This window comes from Palaemon carinicauda, chromosome 36 (assembly GCF_036898095.1).
Source record: "Palaemon carinicauda isolate YSFRI2023 chromosome 36, ASM3689809v2, whole genome shotgun sequence".
In the NCBI taxonomy this organism is placed as follows: domain Eukaryota; kingdom Metazoa; phylum Arthropoda; class Malacostraca; order Decapoda; family Palaemonidae; genus Palaemon; species Palaemon carinicauda.
In genome coordinates this window covers 38,755,998-38,770,997 of record NC_090760.1, presented here as the reverse complement: position 1 = coordinate 38,770,997, position 15,000 = coordinate 38,755,998, and the positions used below count along the sequence as shown (strand labels likewise).

Here is a 15,000-nt window from a genome sequence, read left to right as displayed (position 1 = left end):
AATAAATAATTTCTCAGTTAAGGATGAATCTATGTCATTATCAGGCTAGAGAGTGTAATCTTACCATTCACATTTCAACGGATGTCTTTAGGGCTTTCTATGAAAAATAATTATTGCCAGAGAGCTTTTTTTGGTCATCATTTTCTTATGTTTTTTCTTAGTAGTTTGCTATATCATTCACATTTTCGTTCCAAATTGGCAGTCTTCCGACAGGGAATATGGAGAAATTAGCAGTATAGGTGACAATATACGTAAGACGATGGGTCGCTAGACCTCCTCTTTGGTTTGATTATCTTAACATGAATTGCAACCTTATGACGTAACTAAATACACAGACACAATTAGTACATTTTTAATATACATTTGTATATGATATTCCAAGGGTACTTGATAATACCTCTTGGTAAAAATATAGATATATATTATATATCACAAATTCTTCATTCATAATTTTCTCTTGAAATTTACTCTTTAAATTATTTTCCACTAACATTGGTTCCATTTATAGAACTTATCACTTTGCTGTATTTCTATTTGTTGTAATATCTGTCAAGCTTTTATTTTCATAGATGGAAATGAATTAGGCGCTTGGTACCCAACCCTTTGGCTAGACTATTATCTAGTAAAAAGAACCATAAAAATTATCCATTTGTTAACAATAAATAAAATAACCCATACTAGTAATAGATGACACGTAGGTTGGAATGTGGGTACACTCTTGAAATTGTCTAGATGGCTGAAGATGGTAGATCCAAGATGACAGATCTTGCACCAGGTAAGTAAAATGGTAGGCTACATCCAACAGATCATACAAGTTAAGACAAGATGTCAAACAGGCAAGACACCATAAGGCAAGATAATGTCAAGCAAGGCATGGCAAGGTAAGGTATAGTAGAGTGCCATGTGAAAGGTTGCGAAGTTCGTAAGGTAGTCGCTATCACGTGAAAAGTAAATAAAAAGTAAACAATAAGTAATACCAAGGGCACTAAAAAAAAGAACAGAACAACCAACGCCATCTATTGAAGCGAATGAAAACAACACCCGAGGATGATAGAATGGACAACCAACGCCATCTATTGGATGAAATTACAACCAACACTCAGATTCTAGTTTTAAGAAAGGAAATACCTGACATATACCCATTAGGATATTTATCATCATTTACTTACAAATTGAGGATATTATTTCAAAATACCAGAACACTTATATGAATGTAAAATTAATTCTTTTTATTTTTTCATATATTCATGGTCTTTAAAAAGAGTAATATGCTTCTGTTGGATTATTTAACACTGAATCAACCGTAATATATAGATGGCAATTTTCATCAGTGTTTCATACGTAGGTAAAAATAGCCGCATTGAAAAGACAGAAAACACAATCGGAAAGAAAGGGTAATATTCTTGGCTTCTGTTTTTCCTTGCATTCGAGATTTCTTAAATCAACAGATATGCCTTTTTCATCCTCTTTCGTTAAGCCTAACCTTCCTTCCTTCTCGTTCTTCTTCTAAAGTTAAAATCAATGACACTTAACTAACATTGGCCTTTGAAAATCCAGTGAAGCTTATGTCAACATTTGTAAGAATCTTAGTGATGATAAGGTTCGCCTTGGGCAATTGGTTTAGGAATGGGAAGTGTTCACAGAATTATACATGCACTTGCTTACACAAGTTATTATTGCGATGCAATTTAACATAATTACTATATTAATAGAGGATCAACGTATACTTTTCAGATACATCCTAGAGGTCTGGAAGAATGCGAAAAGAAAGTTAAAATGTAATTCTTAGACTCCTCACTTTCTATAATGGACCATACATAGTGTTGACATAATGCTGAAGTTACTCCTGAAATGTCTTTGGTGCATCTTAAAAACAAAATAGTAATGGGGTTCGGGGAGAGATCAAACTTCTTCAAATCAGTACTTCAACATCATATTTCATCATGGTCATACATGGAAGATATTCGAATAATCGGTTCATATATATTTTTTAAATATATATATATATATATATATATATATATATATATATATATATATATATATATATATATATATATATATATATATATATATATATATATATATATATATATATACTTCCTAGGAGATAGTCTCTACACTACTTAACTCTAAAGCAGGTTATAATAACCTTTAATGCTGGTACTCTCCCCTACTTCTCTATTTTCCCCAGCAACTTTCTGGTAAATCTGGTTAATCCAAGAAGTACAGAAAGAGTCTATGAGCAGGTGTTGGGCTAATCCCATTTCTCATCCCAAATATCTTGCTGTAGTTCCACATATATTCCTGTCGTTGGTCTCGGACTATGGAGCGTGGATCGATGGCCAAAATCACTATCGACACCAGGAAAGAAACCTGAATTAACGTTTGACTTCATGAGTTTAAAAAAAAAAAAATCAACATAATGAAAAACAAACACAGCTACATTTTAAGCTCTCATGTCATCTTTCATATAAAGGAATAAAATAATTTTCACTTATAGTTTTATAAGAGTACCCTTGATAGTTTTATCATATATGCTTAAATATGAACTAGTCTCTCTCTCTCTCTCTCTCTCTCTCTCTCTCTCTCTCTCTCTCTCTCTCTCTCTCTCTCTCTCTCTCTCTCTCCCTGTTGATCAAACGTCATTTGTCAACGCAACTTTTGTTTATTTACTTATTGTAAAAAACAATTATTACCTAACACAGTCTTTTTAAACTTTTCTATCTGTTGAACAAAGAACACTCAAAGTTTGTAGGAGAAATATGAGTAGGGTCTAGTCTGTAGTATAGTTTCTTCTAAGAACCACGAAGATGATATAGCTATCAACTTACTAGATGGATTTCAGATATTCAAAGGAATATTCAAATATGGAAAAAAATATAAAATATTCAAAACTATTATTTTGACATTTCATTAAGATCTAGGATATTAGATACAAATTGAATAATCACTTACTGTTTCGGTTCCTACGCTATTTTAGCTTTGAAAAATTAAATCCTTTTCAAGTGAAAAAGTTAAATTAAGCACAGGTTTGCAGAATATATGAATTATGATATTTAAAACCTCATGTGCGGTGAATGAAATCAAACAAAATGGGAGAGAAAGATTAAGAAAAAAACATTATGAAATCATCTGATGATTTAGGTAGACCAACAAAAGATGATCTATGAATTCAAATTACTCAATTTCTAATAATACAAGAGAAATCACTCTTGTTTACCTCACCAGATAATTGATATGTTGAGTTATATAAAACAGATTGTACACTTTCCGGTGCTGCTCCTTTTCAGCATATCCATTCATTGACTATATCCGTGTCAATTTTGTAATACGGTAGATAGATTTTGCTAGATTTTATATTGGGTAACTAGTAATCACTCGTTCATCACACTGGAATAATGACATTTGGGAGTGGCCCATGAGAGTCACGCAATTTTGGGAACTTACATTGAAATCGCATAATTACGAATGTTTTATCTATGGAAATGGAAATCAAGTAATATATATATATATATAATATATATATATATATATATATATATATATATATATATATATATATATATATATGTGTGTGTGTGTGTGTGTCTGTGTGTATATATATATATATATATATATATATATATATATATATATATATATATATATATATATATATATATATATATATATATATATATATATATATATATATATATACATATATATATATATATATATATATATATATATATATATATATATATATATATATATATATATGTATATCTATCTATCTATATATATATATATATATGTATATATATTTATATATATATATATATATATATATATATATATATATATGTATATATATGCATATATATATATATATATATATATATATATATATATATATATATATGTATATATATATATATATATATATATATACACATTTATATATGTATATATATATATATATATATATATATATATATATATATATATATATATATATATATATATGTAGTGTATATCTATCTATCTATATATATATATATACATATATATATATATATATATATATATATATATATATATATATATATATATATATATATATATATATATATATATACACATTTATATATATATATATATACATATATAAATATATATATATATATATATATATATATATATATATATATATATATATATATATATATATATATATATATATATATATATATATATATATACACATTATATATATATATATATATATATATATATATATATATATATATATATATATATATATATATATATATATATATATATATATATATATATATATATATACTGTATATTTACATGTATAAGTTGCGTCATCAGAAATACTTTACACACGTACACGGAAATCACGTATTTTGAAATATTATATTTATGAACATGGAAGGCGCGTAATTGCGAATATTTTATCGAGGAACATGGTAAGTCAAGTATTTAGAAATATTTTATTTATGAACATGGAAGTGACGTCACGTAATTTGGAATATTTTATCGATGAACATGGCAAGTCACGTATTTGGAAATATTTTTTTTATGAACATTGAAGTCACGTAATATTGAATATTATATCAATAAACAGGGCAAATCACGTATTTGGAAATATTCTATTGATGAACATGAGAGTCACCTGATTGGGAATATTTCATCAATGAACATGGCAAGTTACCTTACTTGGAAATATTTTATTGATGAACATGGCATTCACGTGATTGGGAATATTTTATCGATGAACTTGGCAAGTCAGTTATTTGGAAATATATATTTTTTTTTTTTTTTTATGAAAATGTAAGTTACGTAATTTTGAATATTTTATCAATGAACAGGGCAAGTCACGTATTTGGAAATATTTTATTTATGAACATGAAAGTCACGCGATTTTAAGTATTTTATCAATGAAGATGGCAAGTCACGTATTTGGAAATATTTTGTTTATGAACATGGAATTCACGTGATTAGGAATATTTCATCAATGAACAGGGCAAGTCACGTATTTGGAAATATTTTATCGATCAACTTGGAAGTCACGTATTTAGAAATATTTTATCACTGAACGTGGTAGTCATGAATTTGTAAATATTTTTTCGATGAACATGGAAGTCTGTAAATGGTAATATTTTATCTATGAATAGGGAAGTCAACAGGGAAGTCACATATTTGGAAATATTTTATCAATGAACAGGCAAATTCCGTAATAGTCAATATCGTACGTTTTGGGATTGGAATTAGTGTAATTAAAATTATTTCACATATGGACATAAAAATCTGGTCTTATATAAAATAATATTTTTCATAAAATAAGGATTCCTGGTAATGGATGTAAATATTGAGGTTTCTTTTTCATTTAAAATTTTGGATATTTTCTATATATTTACAATAAGTATGAACGACTATATGTTCATGTGCATTCAACGTACAGTTCTGAATTACATATTAGAAGTATGTTCTTAAGATAATATACTCTTGTATATTCTTGAATATGTGATCAAATGAAACTTGAATCAAAATTATAGACCATCCAAAATGACTTATACGTATTAAAAACTACACTGGTTAGCGTATGGCATTTTCAACTTCCTAATAAAGAAAAAAAAAAAGATTAAAGGGTCGAAAAATTAGCAATAATTGGTTTAATTTTCAAAAATCGTTTATTGACAAATATACATGAATTTTTTGGCACATAATCTACCGTCTACCCATACATACAGTTTTATATACAACAGATAAATTTTAACATCGTTATTGTACATCCATATACAAAATATATATTACAGAATTATATGCTTAAGTGTGCCATCAGAACAACAAACAACACAGGTTTTTTCAGTTAAGAAAAGGATTATAACATTGTTAGTTTGGGTGAGGATTTATAAGGTCGGAGATATGTTCTTTTTGAGCAGACTCCTTAGTCAAAGTGTCTAGGATAATGAAGAGGTTTATATAATTCCTGAATCACAGAGAATCTCTTATGATTTAATTTTCTTATTTATAGAAAATAAGTAAGATTTACTTTCAATATCGAAATCTCTAGACAATGAAGAAGAAAAAAAGAAATAGACACTTAAAGTCACCAACATTCACGGATATTTCTTTAACTTTCATCTCAATGTAGTTCGTAGAGATCCCCCACCAGAGGTTACAATCACAGAGGATACATTCCCCGGAAGGAAATGAAACGTTTGGATATAAAACACTGAGTTATTTCATTGACCTATTATGTAACCTTGAATAAAAAATAAGACACAATCAGTATTATTATTAATTGTTCCTTTTTCCTTGACCAAAAGTCCTATTCACTTCACCAGTGCCATCTAGTGCGAGAGAAAATTATGGGCCAAGAGAAGGAGAAGGTAAAATGTAACGATAAAAAGACGGAAACGAGGAGTGGCGAGGATGTAAGGTGGAGGTCCTTCCAGGAGGAGGAAGAAGACGAGGAGGAAGATGCAGGATTGGCCTTTTCTTCGTCCCCTCCTCCCTCGTCTTGACCTTCGTGGAGTGCTGCGTGTTTTTCTCCTGTTGGGGAAGGAAATTGATAGCATTGATATTGAAATATGACTTTAATATCAAGCTTAAAAGGATATTCGAACTAATAGACCTTTTATTATGATAATATTTCTTAGAAAAGTCTTTAATGTATGTGATAACTAACAACAGTCGAATTAAGCATATAGAAATATCCTCAACTAAACAGAAATTCATATTTTATGAATTCTATGTAATATTTACTAACACGAACAAATAAATCTGATAATAATAAAAAAAAAATTAATATGAGATTCTTCCAATTTGCTTAAACTAGACCATTTGCAAATCTTATATAAATTATCATTCAAAACATTGATGTATGAAAGCTTGTTCAAAGCATATTTAATATTCAAGAATCTGTTTTCTCACTATTTCCTTCACCCTGTTTACAGTATATATAATAAGCAGTAGATATACCTATCCCAATTTCTTACTATCTTTATTACACATTGGTCACTTCAATGAAAAGGAGTTCAGTCAAAAATTATCCCATTACTCCAAACCCGACTTTTATAAACTGTCCTTTTCACTTTTTAAATCCCTATCAGTCGTATTGACCTTAATGGTACTCCATATGATATGCATTTTAACCTGTTTTGACTCTGACGTCATGTGCCATATTCGTACTAGATATTGAGTCTCAGTTTTGGCTGTTATTTATACCGTCGCCCAATTGAGAAAACTTTCAGTACTTCGAGACAGTACCTGAACTTATGAGTAGCAATATGAATTAATGTTTACCCAATAGCAATACCAGATATATTATAATCATAGTCCTTCTTTTTTATTACTCTCTCTCTCTCTCTCTCTCTCTCTCTCTCTCTCTCTCTCTCTCTCTCTCTCTCTCTCTCTCTCTCTCTCTCTCTCTCTCTCTCTCTCTATTCTTTAAGTTGAATTAATACGCAAATTACCTGCTATATGTTTTTAGATTTAAATTACTTTTATTTGCTATTTGTATATTACATAGATTACGTCTGTCACTATCTTAGTTATTGAAATTGCGTTTTCTTTAGTATTGTAATATTAATTATATATAATTGTACATATTGATATGACTGGGTATAACTCTATACACATATACACACACACACACACATATATATATATATATATATATATATATATATATATATATATATATATATATATATATATATATATATATATATATATAAATATATATATATATATATATATATATATATATATATATATATATATATATATATTTATATATATATATATATATATATATATATATATATATATATATATATATATATATATATACGAGGGGTGATCAAAAAGTTCTGTAAATGTGTGAATGTTTATTAAATTACGAACATTAACATGTTTTGTCACTAATCTCCTCCAAAGCACTCTCCCTCGGCACATACACACTTACACCACTGTGCCTGCTTCTTTTGAAAACATTCCTGGAAGTCCTCTTTCTTCAATAACTTTATTAGCTTTGTCGTGTTCGATTTGATGTCTTCAATGGTGTCAAATGGTTTCACTTTCATCGTCGATTTAATTTTTAAATCACATGGTGCCAAGTCGGGAGAATACGGTGGATGCGGAGCTGAAGCGACAATCTTTCCAGCCATGAACTGCCGAACAAGCAGTGACGTGTGAGAGGGCGCATTTTCATGATGCAGCAGCCAGCCATTTCTCCATTTTTCCGGCCTTTTATGTCTAATGGATTCCCGCAGGTGTTTCAGAACTTCCACGTAGAAAATAGCATTGACGGCGCAGCGTCTGGTAACAAATTCAATATGCACTAATCCTTTCATATCAAAGAATGCAATCAGCATGACCTTCACAAGTGACTTCGACATTCGTGCTTTCTTAGGTGCTGGAGATGAAGGCTGGCAAGAATCTCGCTGCAGTTCCGCATCCACCGTATTCTCCCGACTTGGCACCATGCGACTTCTGGCTATTCCCGAAAATTAAATCGACAATGAAAGGGAAATGATTTGACACCATTGAAGACATCGAATCAAACACCAAATATCAAATAAAGTTATTGAAAAAAGGTCTTCCAGAAATATTTCCAAAAGTGGCACGCACGGTGGAGTATGTGTGTATGTGCCGAAGGAGAGTACTTTGAAGGAGATTAGTGACAAAACATGTTAGTGTTCGTAATTTAATAAATATTCACACATTTACCGAACTTTTTGATCACCCCTCGTATATATATATATATATATATATATATATATATATATATATATATATATATATATATATATATATATATATATATACATATATATATATATATATATATATATATATATATATATATATACATATATATATATATATATATATATATATATATATATATATATATATATATATATATATATATATATAATATATATATATATATATATATATATATATATATATATATATATATATATATGAATACATATATATATATATATATATATATATATATATATATATATATATATATATATATATATATATATATATATATATATATATATATATATATATATATATATATATATCAATCCACACACACACACACACACATATATATATATATATATATATATATATATATATATATATATATATATATATATATATATATATATATATATATATATATATATATATATATATGATAAAGTTTTGCACATTTAAACATGTTTTTCATATTTCAGATAAGCCATATATATTAATACATTGAAGTCTAGATTTTCTTAGCGACCTCGAGATCAGAGCCCCAGGCAGAATCACTCAAAGACTATAGTATCAGACTGGCAGGGATTTGAACCCTGGTCCAGGATACCTGTATGCCAGTGACCTTGGTCAGTGGCATACAGGTATCCTGGACCAGAGTTCAAATCTCGGCCGATCTGATACTATAGTCTTTGAGTGATTTCGCCTGGGGCTCTGATCCCGAGGTCGTTAAGAGAATCCAGATTTTAATGTACTAATATATATGGCTTATTTGAAATATATATATATATATATATATATATATATATATATATATATATATATATATATATATATATATATATATATATATATATATATATATATATATATATATATAAAAACATTGTAAATCTTTTCCTTAACCTTACCTGCCAAAACATGTAGAGTAACATTAGTGGCTATCGCCTTATACGGTTCACATCGGTAGGTTCCAGCATCGTCCCAAGTGACATTGGCAATGACTAGCGTCGATCCGAACCGATGTTTGATGACTTTCATGGGTCGGTTGGACTCGTAGTTGATCATGGTGTCGTTGTGGAACCAGAAGATGTATGTCGGGGGCTCTGTGGCCTGTTTCACAGAACAGTGTAGTCGAAGTCTGTTTCCCGTGTGGACGTGCACCTCTGGGGCTCCCTGGATCTCGGCGTGTGCTTCTGGATTATGGTAGAAAGAGAAATAATTTACAATAACTGAAAAATTCAATTGATGCTTAATTATTTGGGGGAAGCTGTAAGCAGTTTTGGTTACAGATATTTATTATTATTATTATTATTATTATTATTATTATTATTATTATTATTATTATTATTATTAACCAGTATACAACCCTTGAGGGATTAAAATGATTCTGCAAATCCGTTGGCAAATACGACGAAACGGTTTGTGAAAAAAAGAACAATAGAGAAATAATTGGGAAAGTAGTTATAATGGAAAATAATGAAATCAAACCTATAGGGAAATGAGGATCTTGACCAAGCTTTCTCTGAAGATTCCACCAGTCAACATCATAGGTGTCAATGTCATTTATAAGAAAAGTCAGAAAAGAGTATAGTTGAGAAAGTATTGTTTACTATTGAACCTAACAAATGAAAAAAATACTAAGACATATAGATAATTGCTAATTACAGCGTATAATTTTGGAATATTCATATGAATTATACGCTAACTCCAATCTGTGCCCGTTTGAAAACAAGGGCTCCATGTTTAACTCCATCATAAGAAATTATAAAGCCTAGACCAGTAATATGAGTGTTACAACCAGAATCTATGATCTGTTAATAAAACTAGAAGTTATAACAGTCACACTGAAAACCTAAGAATAAGTGACTGCGTCTTGCAAAGACTTACAAGTTTGTTGTTCGAACACGTCATGAACATTAGTTGGAATAAGAAATTTAGCCAAATAGAGATAACCAACATTGCTAGATATTCTGTATCCAAATCCAGCTAATCACTATTATTATTATTATTATTATTATTATTATTATTATTATTATTATTATTATTATTATTATTGTTATTGTTGTTGTTGTTGTTGTTGTTGTTGTTTTTGTTATAAGCTTTATAGAATTTTAGTTAAAATATTGAGAAAGTATTATTCTATACGACCAAGGGCAATAACAGGAAAATTGACACAATGAAAAACGAATATATATATATATGTATATATATATATATATATATATATATATATATATATATATATATATATATATATATATATATATATATATATATATATATATATATATATATATATATATATAAAGTAAAGAAGAATGAACGTAAAATATGTAAAAAGGATGTGAAAGCATTCTCGTCTACTTAACTTACGAAACTTTATAAGTCTTGCTACTTAGCCAATTAGCAATTTTGATGAATACCAAAGAAACAATACCAGTCGAGTCTAAAATTCTATGACCATGAAGATCAAAGTCATAAATTCGAGGGTTCATGCGGTCAAAAATGGTAAAGTAGTCACTGTGGCATCAGGTTAACAGTAAAATGTAGTAGATTTTACAATGTTTTGACTACAGGGAAACATCTCACTATTTTTTTTTCCTTCTTTTTTTTTTGACAGCCAACTGATTGAACTTAATTTGTACCTGAACAAGGTTCCCTTTCAAGAAAAGTTTTATCAACTTTTAGGTTCGTAAAGTTCATACTTATAAACGAATATTTATTTTGGTAAAATAGTAAGTTTTTTTCGTAACCAGATGAGTACTTCTAATTTAACAAGGCTTTATTTTTATTAGAGGAAGTCCACAAAGAATGCGATTGCTATTTTTTTGGATAAAATTCTCGTAATCAACAGAAAAAAATAGTTTTTTCTCTTTTATTGAATTATAACTTCATATTTTAAAGCAAGTCAAAAACAGCAAATCAAAGGAGGGACCATCAGTTATTGATTATGTAAGTGAGCACACAAAATTTCTTACATTATTCTCTTAGCCTCATGACCGTAATCATGATTTTTTTTTTTTTTTTTTTTTTTTTTTGAAGTACAATATACCTCCAATACTTTCAATCTTGCGTAAAAAGTGTGTCCAAACTATAATCATTCTAGAATAGATTTTATATCCTCGATATATTAATCCAATGTAATAAATTCATCAATACCTAAAATTTCCAATCTAGGTAATAAACATAACTATTCTCAATGCCCATTATTATCTAGCTACAACACCGTCTTATACCGTCTTCTTCAGCCTGTTTCCTGGCTCTAACACTATCCTGTTCCCTTAAATTTCTTGCAACAGTCATCATCAAGAACACCTATAGAACTCACCAACGACATTTAGGGTAAAGAAAAGAGATGTTGGAGGGTGCGTGGTCAGCTGGCATTCATAGAGCCCAGCGTCGGATTTCTTCACTTCTCTCACGGACAATTCCCACAACTGCAATGTAGAAGAACCATTTTTAATCGACAGTTTGTTACTCATATAGTAATTTCTTCAATCCATATTAGGCATCATGTTCATATATTCTTAACGTATTGTAAGGAATATGACATTTTGAAGGTAACTTTCTGTTGGAAGTAAATACAAAAAAATTGGGAAAATAAAAATGAAAATATGGAGCACATATTCCATACCAAAATAATTGTGATTGGCTTAGGAGAAATATAAAATACGGAACTCCCAAGTACTATGTTTATCATTAGCTTCAAAAATGATTGAAAATGAATGAAGATTTGAGATATATAGAAAATATATGGATGAGCTTTTCTCTCACCTTTTGGTGTCTAACATGGGCCACCGAATACCTAGACTCCGATGAGTACACTTGTCCCCCTGCTGTTAGTAGGTGGTCTTCATCTTTTTTCAACCATATTACCTGTAAATATCAGGAAATTCGATGCTTCAGTCTTTCACATATATCTAAGTAATAATTTTGATAATTTCTTATTGAATTATAAATGACAAGATGAAGCTTTATCTATAATTATTTACAGATACACACAAACACACACACACACACACACACTCACAGAAGAAATGAAATATCACATGAGGTTAGACTCAAGATAAATGGAAGAGAGACAGAGATGATGTAAACAGAATATGAAATGGAAGATGAAATATCATTGGAAGTAGAATGAATTAATGAGGTGGAATCATTTAAATATTTAAGTACTCTGATCTCTAATACAGGATCTTTAGAATTTATGTTGAATGAGAAATTGAGAAGAGCAAATCAGACAATGGCTATGTTGAGAAAAATTTAGAAATAAAGTCACCTGAGATTACATATAAAAATTAGGCTTTATACCAGTTTAGTGAGATCGGTGTTACTGTATGAACATTACTCGTGGTATAATAATGAAACAATATCAAACAGATTCTGTAAATTTGAGAACAAATCCCTCAGAAGAATATTAGAAGTTAAATGGCAGGATAGGATTAGAAATGAAACTATCAGAGAGATTACTCGCGTGCCATATATGGCTGAGATCATGGTGAGGGGTAGATGGAGATGGCTAGGGCATGCTCTTTAATTCCTCATGAGAGAGTAGTTCACCAAACATACAAGTGGGCTTCATAAAGCACTAGATGTGTGGTAAAAACCCAGGCCAACATGGCTGAGAACTATGGAGGGTTACGTAGATGATGATTGGAGAAGTATTGATTTAAAAGTTCAAGTCGGAGATGACTGGTGAAGTCTAACCGAGGCCCTTTGCATCAACAGAGTGCAGGATTTTTCTGTTGCAATGAATTCGATTTCACATTTACAGAGATAACCTAGCTATTGGAAGGCTGTCTAAGTTTTGAGCCTTACTTGAACCCGCAGAATATTAAGATATGCAAGCTATGCTATTCCCTGGTTTAAATTCACGGAAGCACCATCATTCTATATAACATATAGTCTCATTTCTCCAGAATTTTTTCCACAATGAAGTATTTTCTGTTATTACATCTAGTTTATCTATGCTATTAGACTTTTAAATATGCTTTTCAGACATTTCCTTGTATATGAACAACCTAAAATTTATTTAATTGCTAGTGTATAATGATTGAACAATCCTTCTCATCCGATAAAAAGTAGACTCCGATTAGGTTTAAAGAAAATGAAACAATTCAGATTATGTGATTTTTATTTAATATCTGGTATCGGTAGATGATTGTAAACGCTTTCTTTGTATGGCTGGTCATTAGTGCCTTAAAGGAAGGGCGATGCAATTACACTTTTCAATAAAGAAAATGATAGGGAGATTTTTTTTTTTTTTTTTTTTGGGGGGGGGAATCTTGAAGTTATTTAACAAGTTAGGATTGTAAAAGAGAAATAACGTTTAAAAACGTAAAGTATATCATTTCCTGTAATACAGAAAGCTACTTCATGTAAAGATATAACCCATAAATGAAAGGCTTGATATGGTGATCTTACTCCAGATATCATGATAATAATAATAATAATAATAATAATAATAATAATATTAATAATAATAATAATAATAATAATGATAATAATAATAATAATAATAATAATAATAATAATAATAATAATAATAATAAAAAACATAATAATAATAATAATAATAGTAAGACATGATCGATATTCTAATTATGGAAGACAACTGGAAAAAATCTTTGACAGGTATTAAGCTTGATCCCGCTTTAGTGAAAACTTAAATTAAGTAATTTATTTATGGGTACCAATTAGCGGAAAAAAAAAACAATGCTGATACCCCCGGGTGATATACCCTAGGAAGCTTCATGAAGAAAGAAAAAGAAATACCAAGAGACAAAAATAGTACACGTTAGAAAAAAGATATTTGCTCTTAATTACAAAGTGGATTATAAAATATTGGGGCCATGAAACAGTTACCAAGCTTGAAACAAAAAAAAAAAAAAAGATAGAAAGGGACTTTTGAAATAGGCAAGAGGACTGATAAATAGAGAGAAATGGTTGAAATCGTAGACCGACAGCCCTGCCCACCCCCTGCCACCACACACGCGAAATAAAAAAAAAAAAAAAAAGATAAATAAAAAAAAAAAAACCTATAAGAATAAGATAGTCTGACGAAAACAAATGGTGAAGAAACTAAACGAAATATGATCAATCTAAGCATCATTCAAACATTAAAAAAAAAAAAAAAAAAAAAAAAAAAACGTAAAGAAAATCAAAACATTACAGTATCATCCTGTCTTGTCTGTT

General features: G+C 29.0%; 1 protein-coding gene across 3 annotated transcripts in view; it reads right to left on the bottom strand.

Annotated features, from left to right (window-relative positions):
* Nucleotides 1-5,729: 5,729 nt before the first annotated feature.
* LOC137628409 (zwei Ig domain protein zig-8-like) overlaps nt 5,730-15,000 on the bottom strand; it is a 39,220-nt gene continuing 29,949 nt past the window's right edge. For all 3 annotated transcript variants that reach the window (XM_068359562.1, XM_068359560.1, XM_068359561.1), the window contains 4 exons: nt 12,580-12,681; nt 12,134-12,242; nt 9,714-9,998; nt 5,730-6,570 (listed from right to left, as the gene is read on the bottom strand). In XM_068359562.1, the coding sequence (XP_068215663.1) occupies nt 6,356-6,570; nt 9,714-9,998; nt 12,134-12,242; nt 12,580-12,681 (711 nt within the window). In that variant the 3' untranslated portion in view covers nt 5,730-6,355. The remainder of the gene's footprint in view (nt 6,571-9,713; nt 9,999-12,133; nt 12,243-12,579; nt 12,682-15,000) is intronic.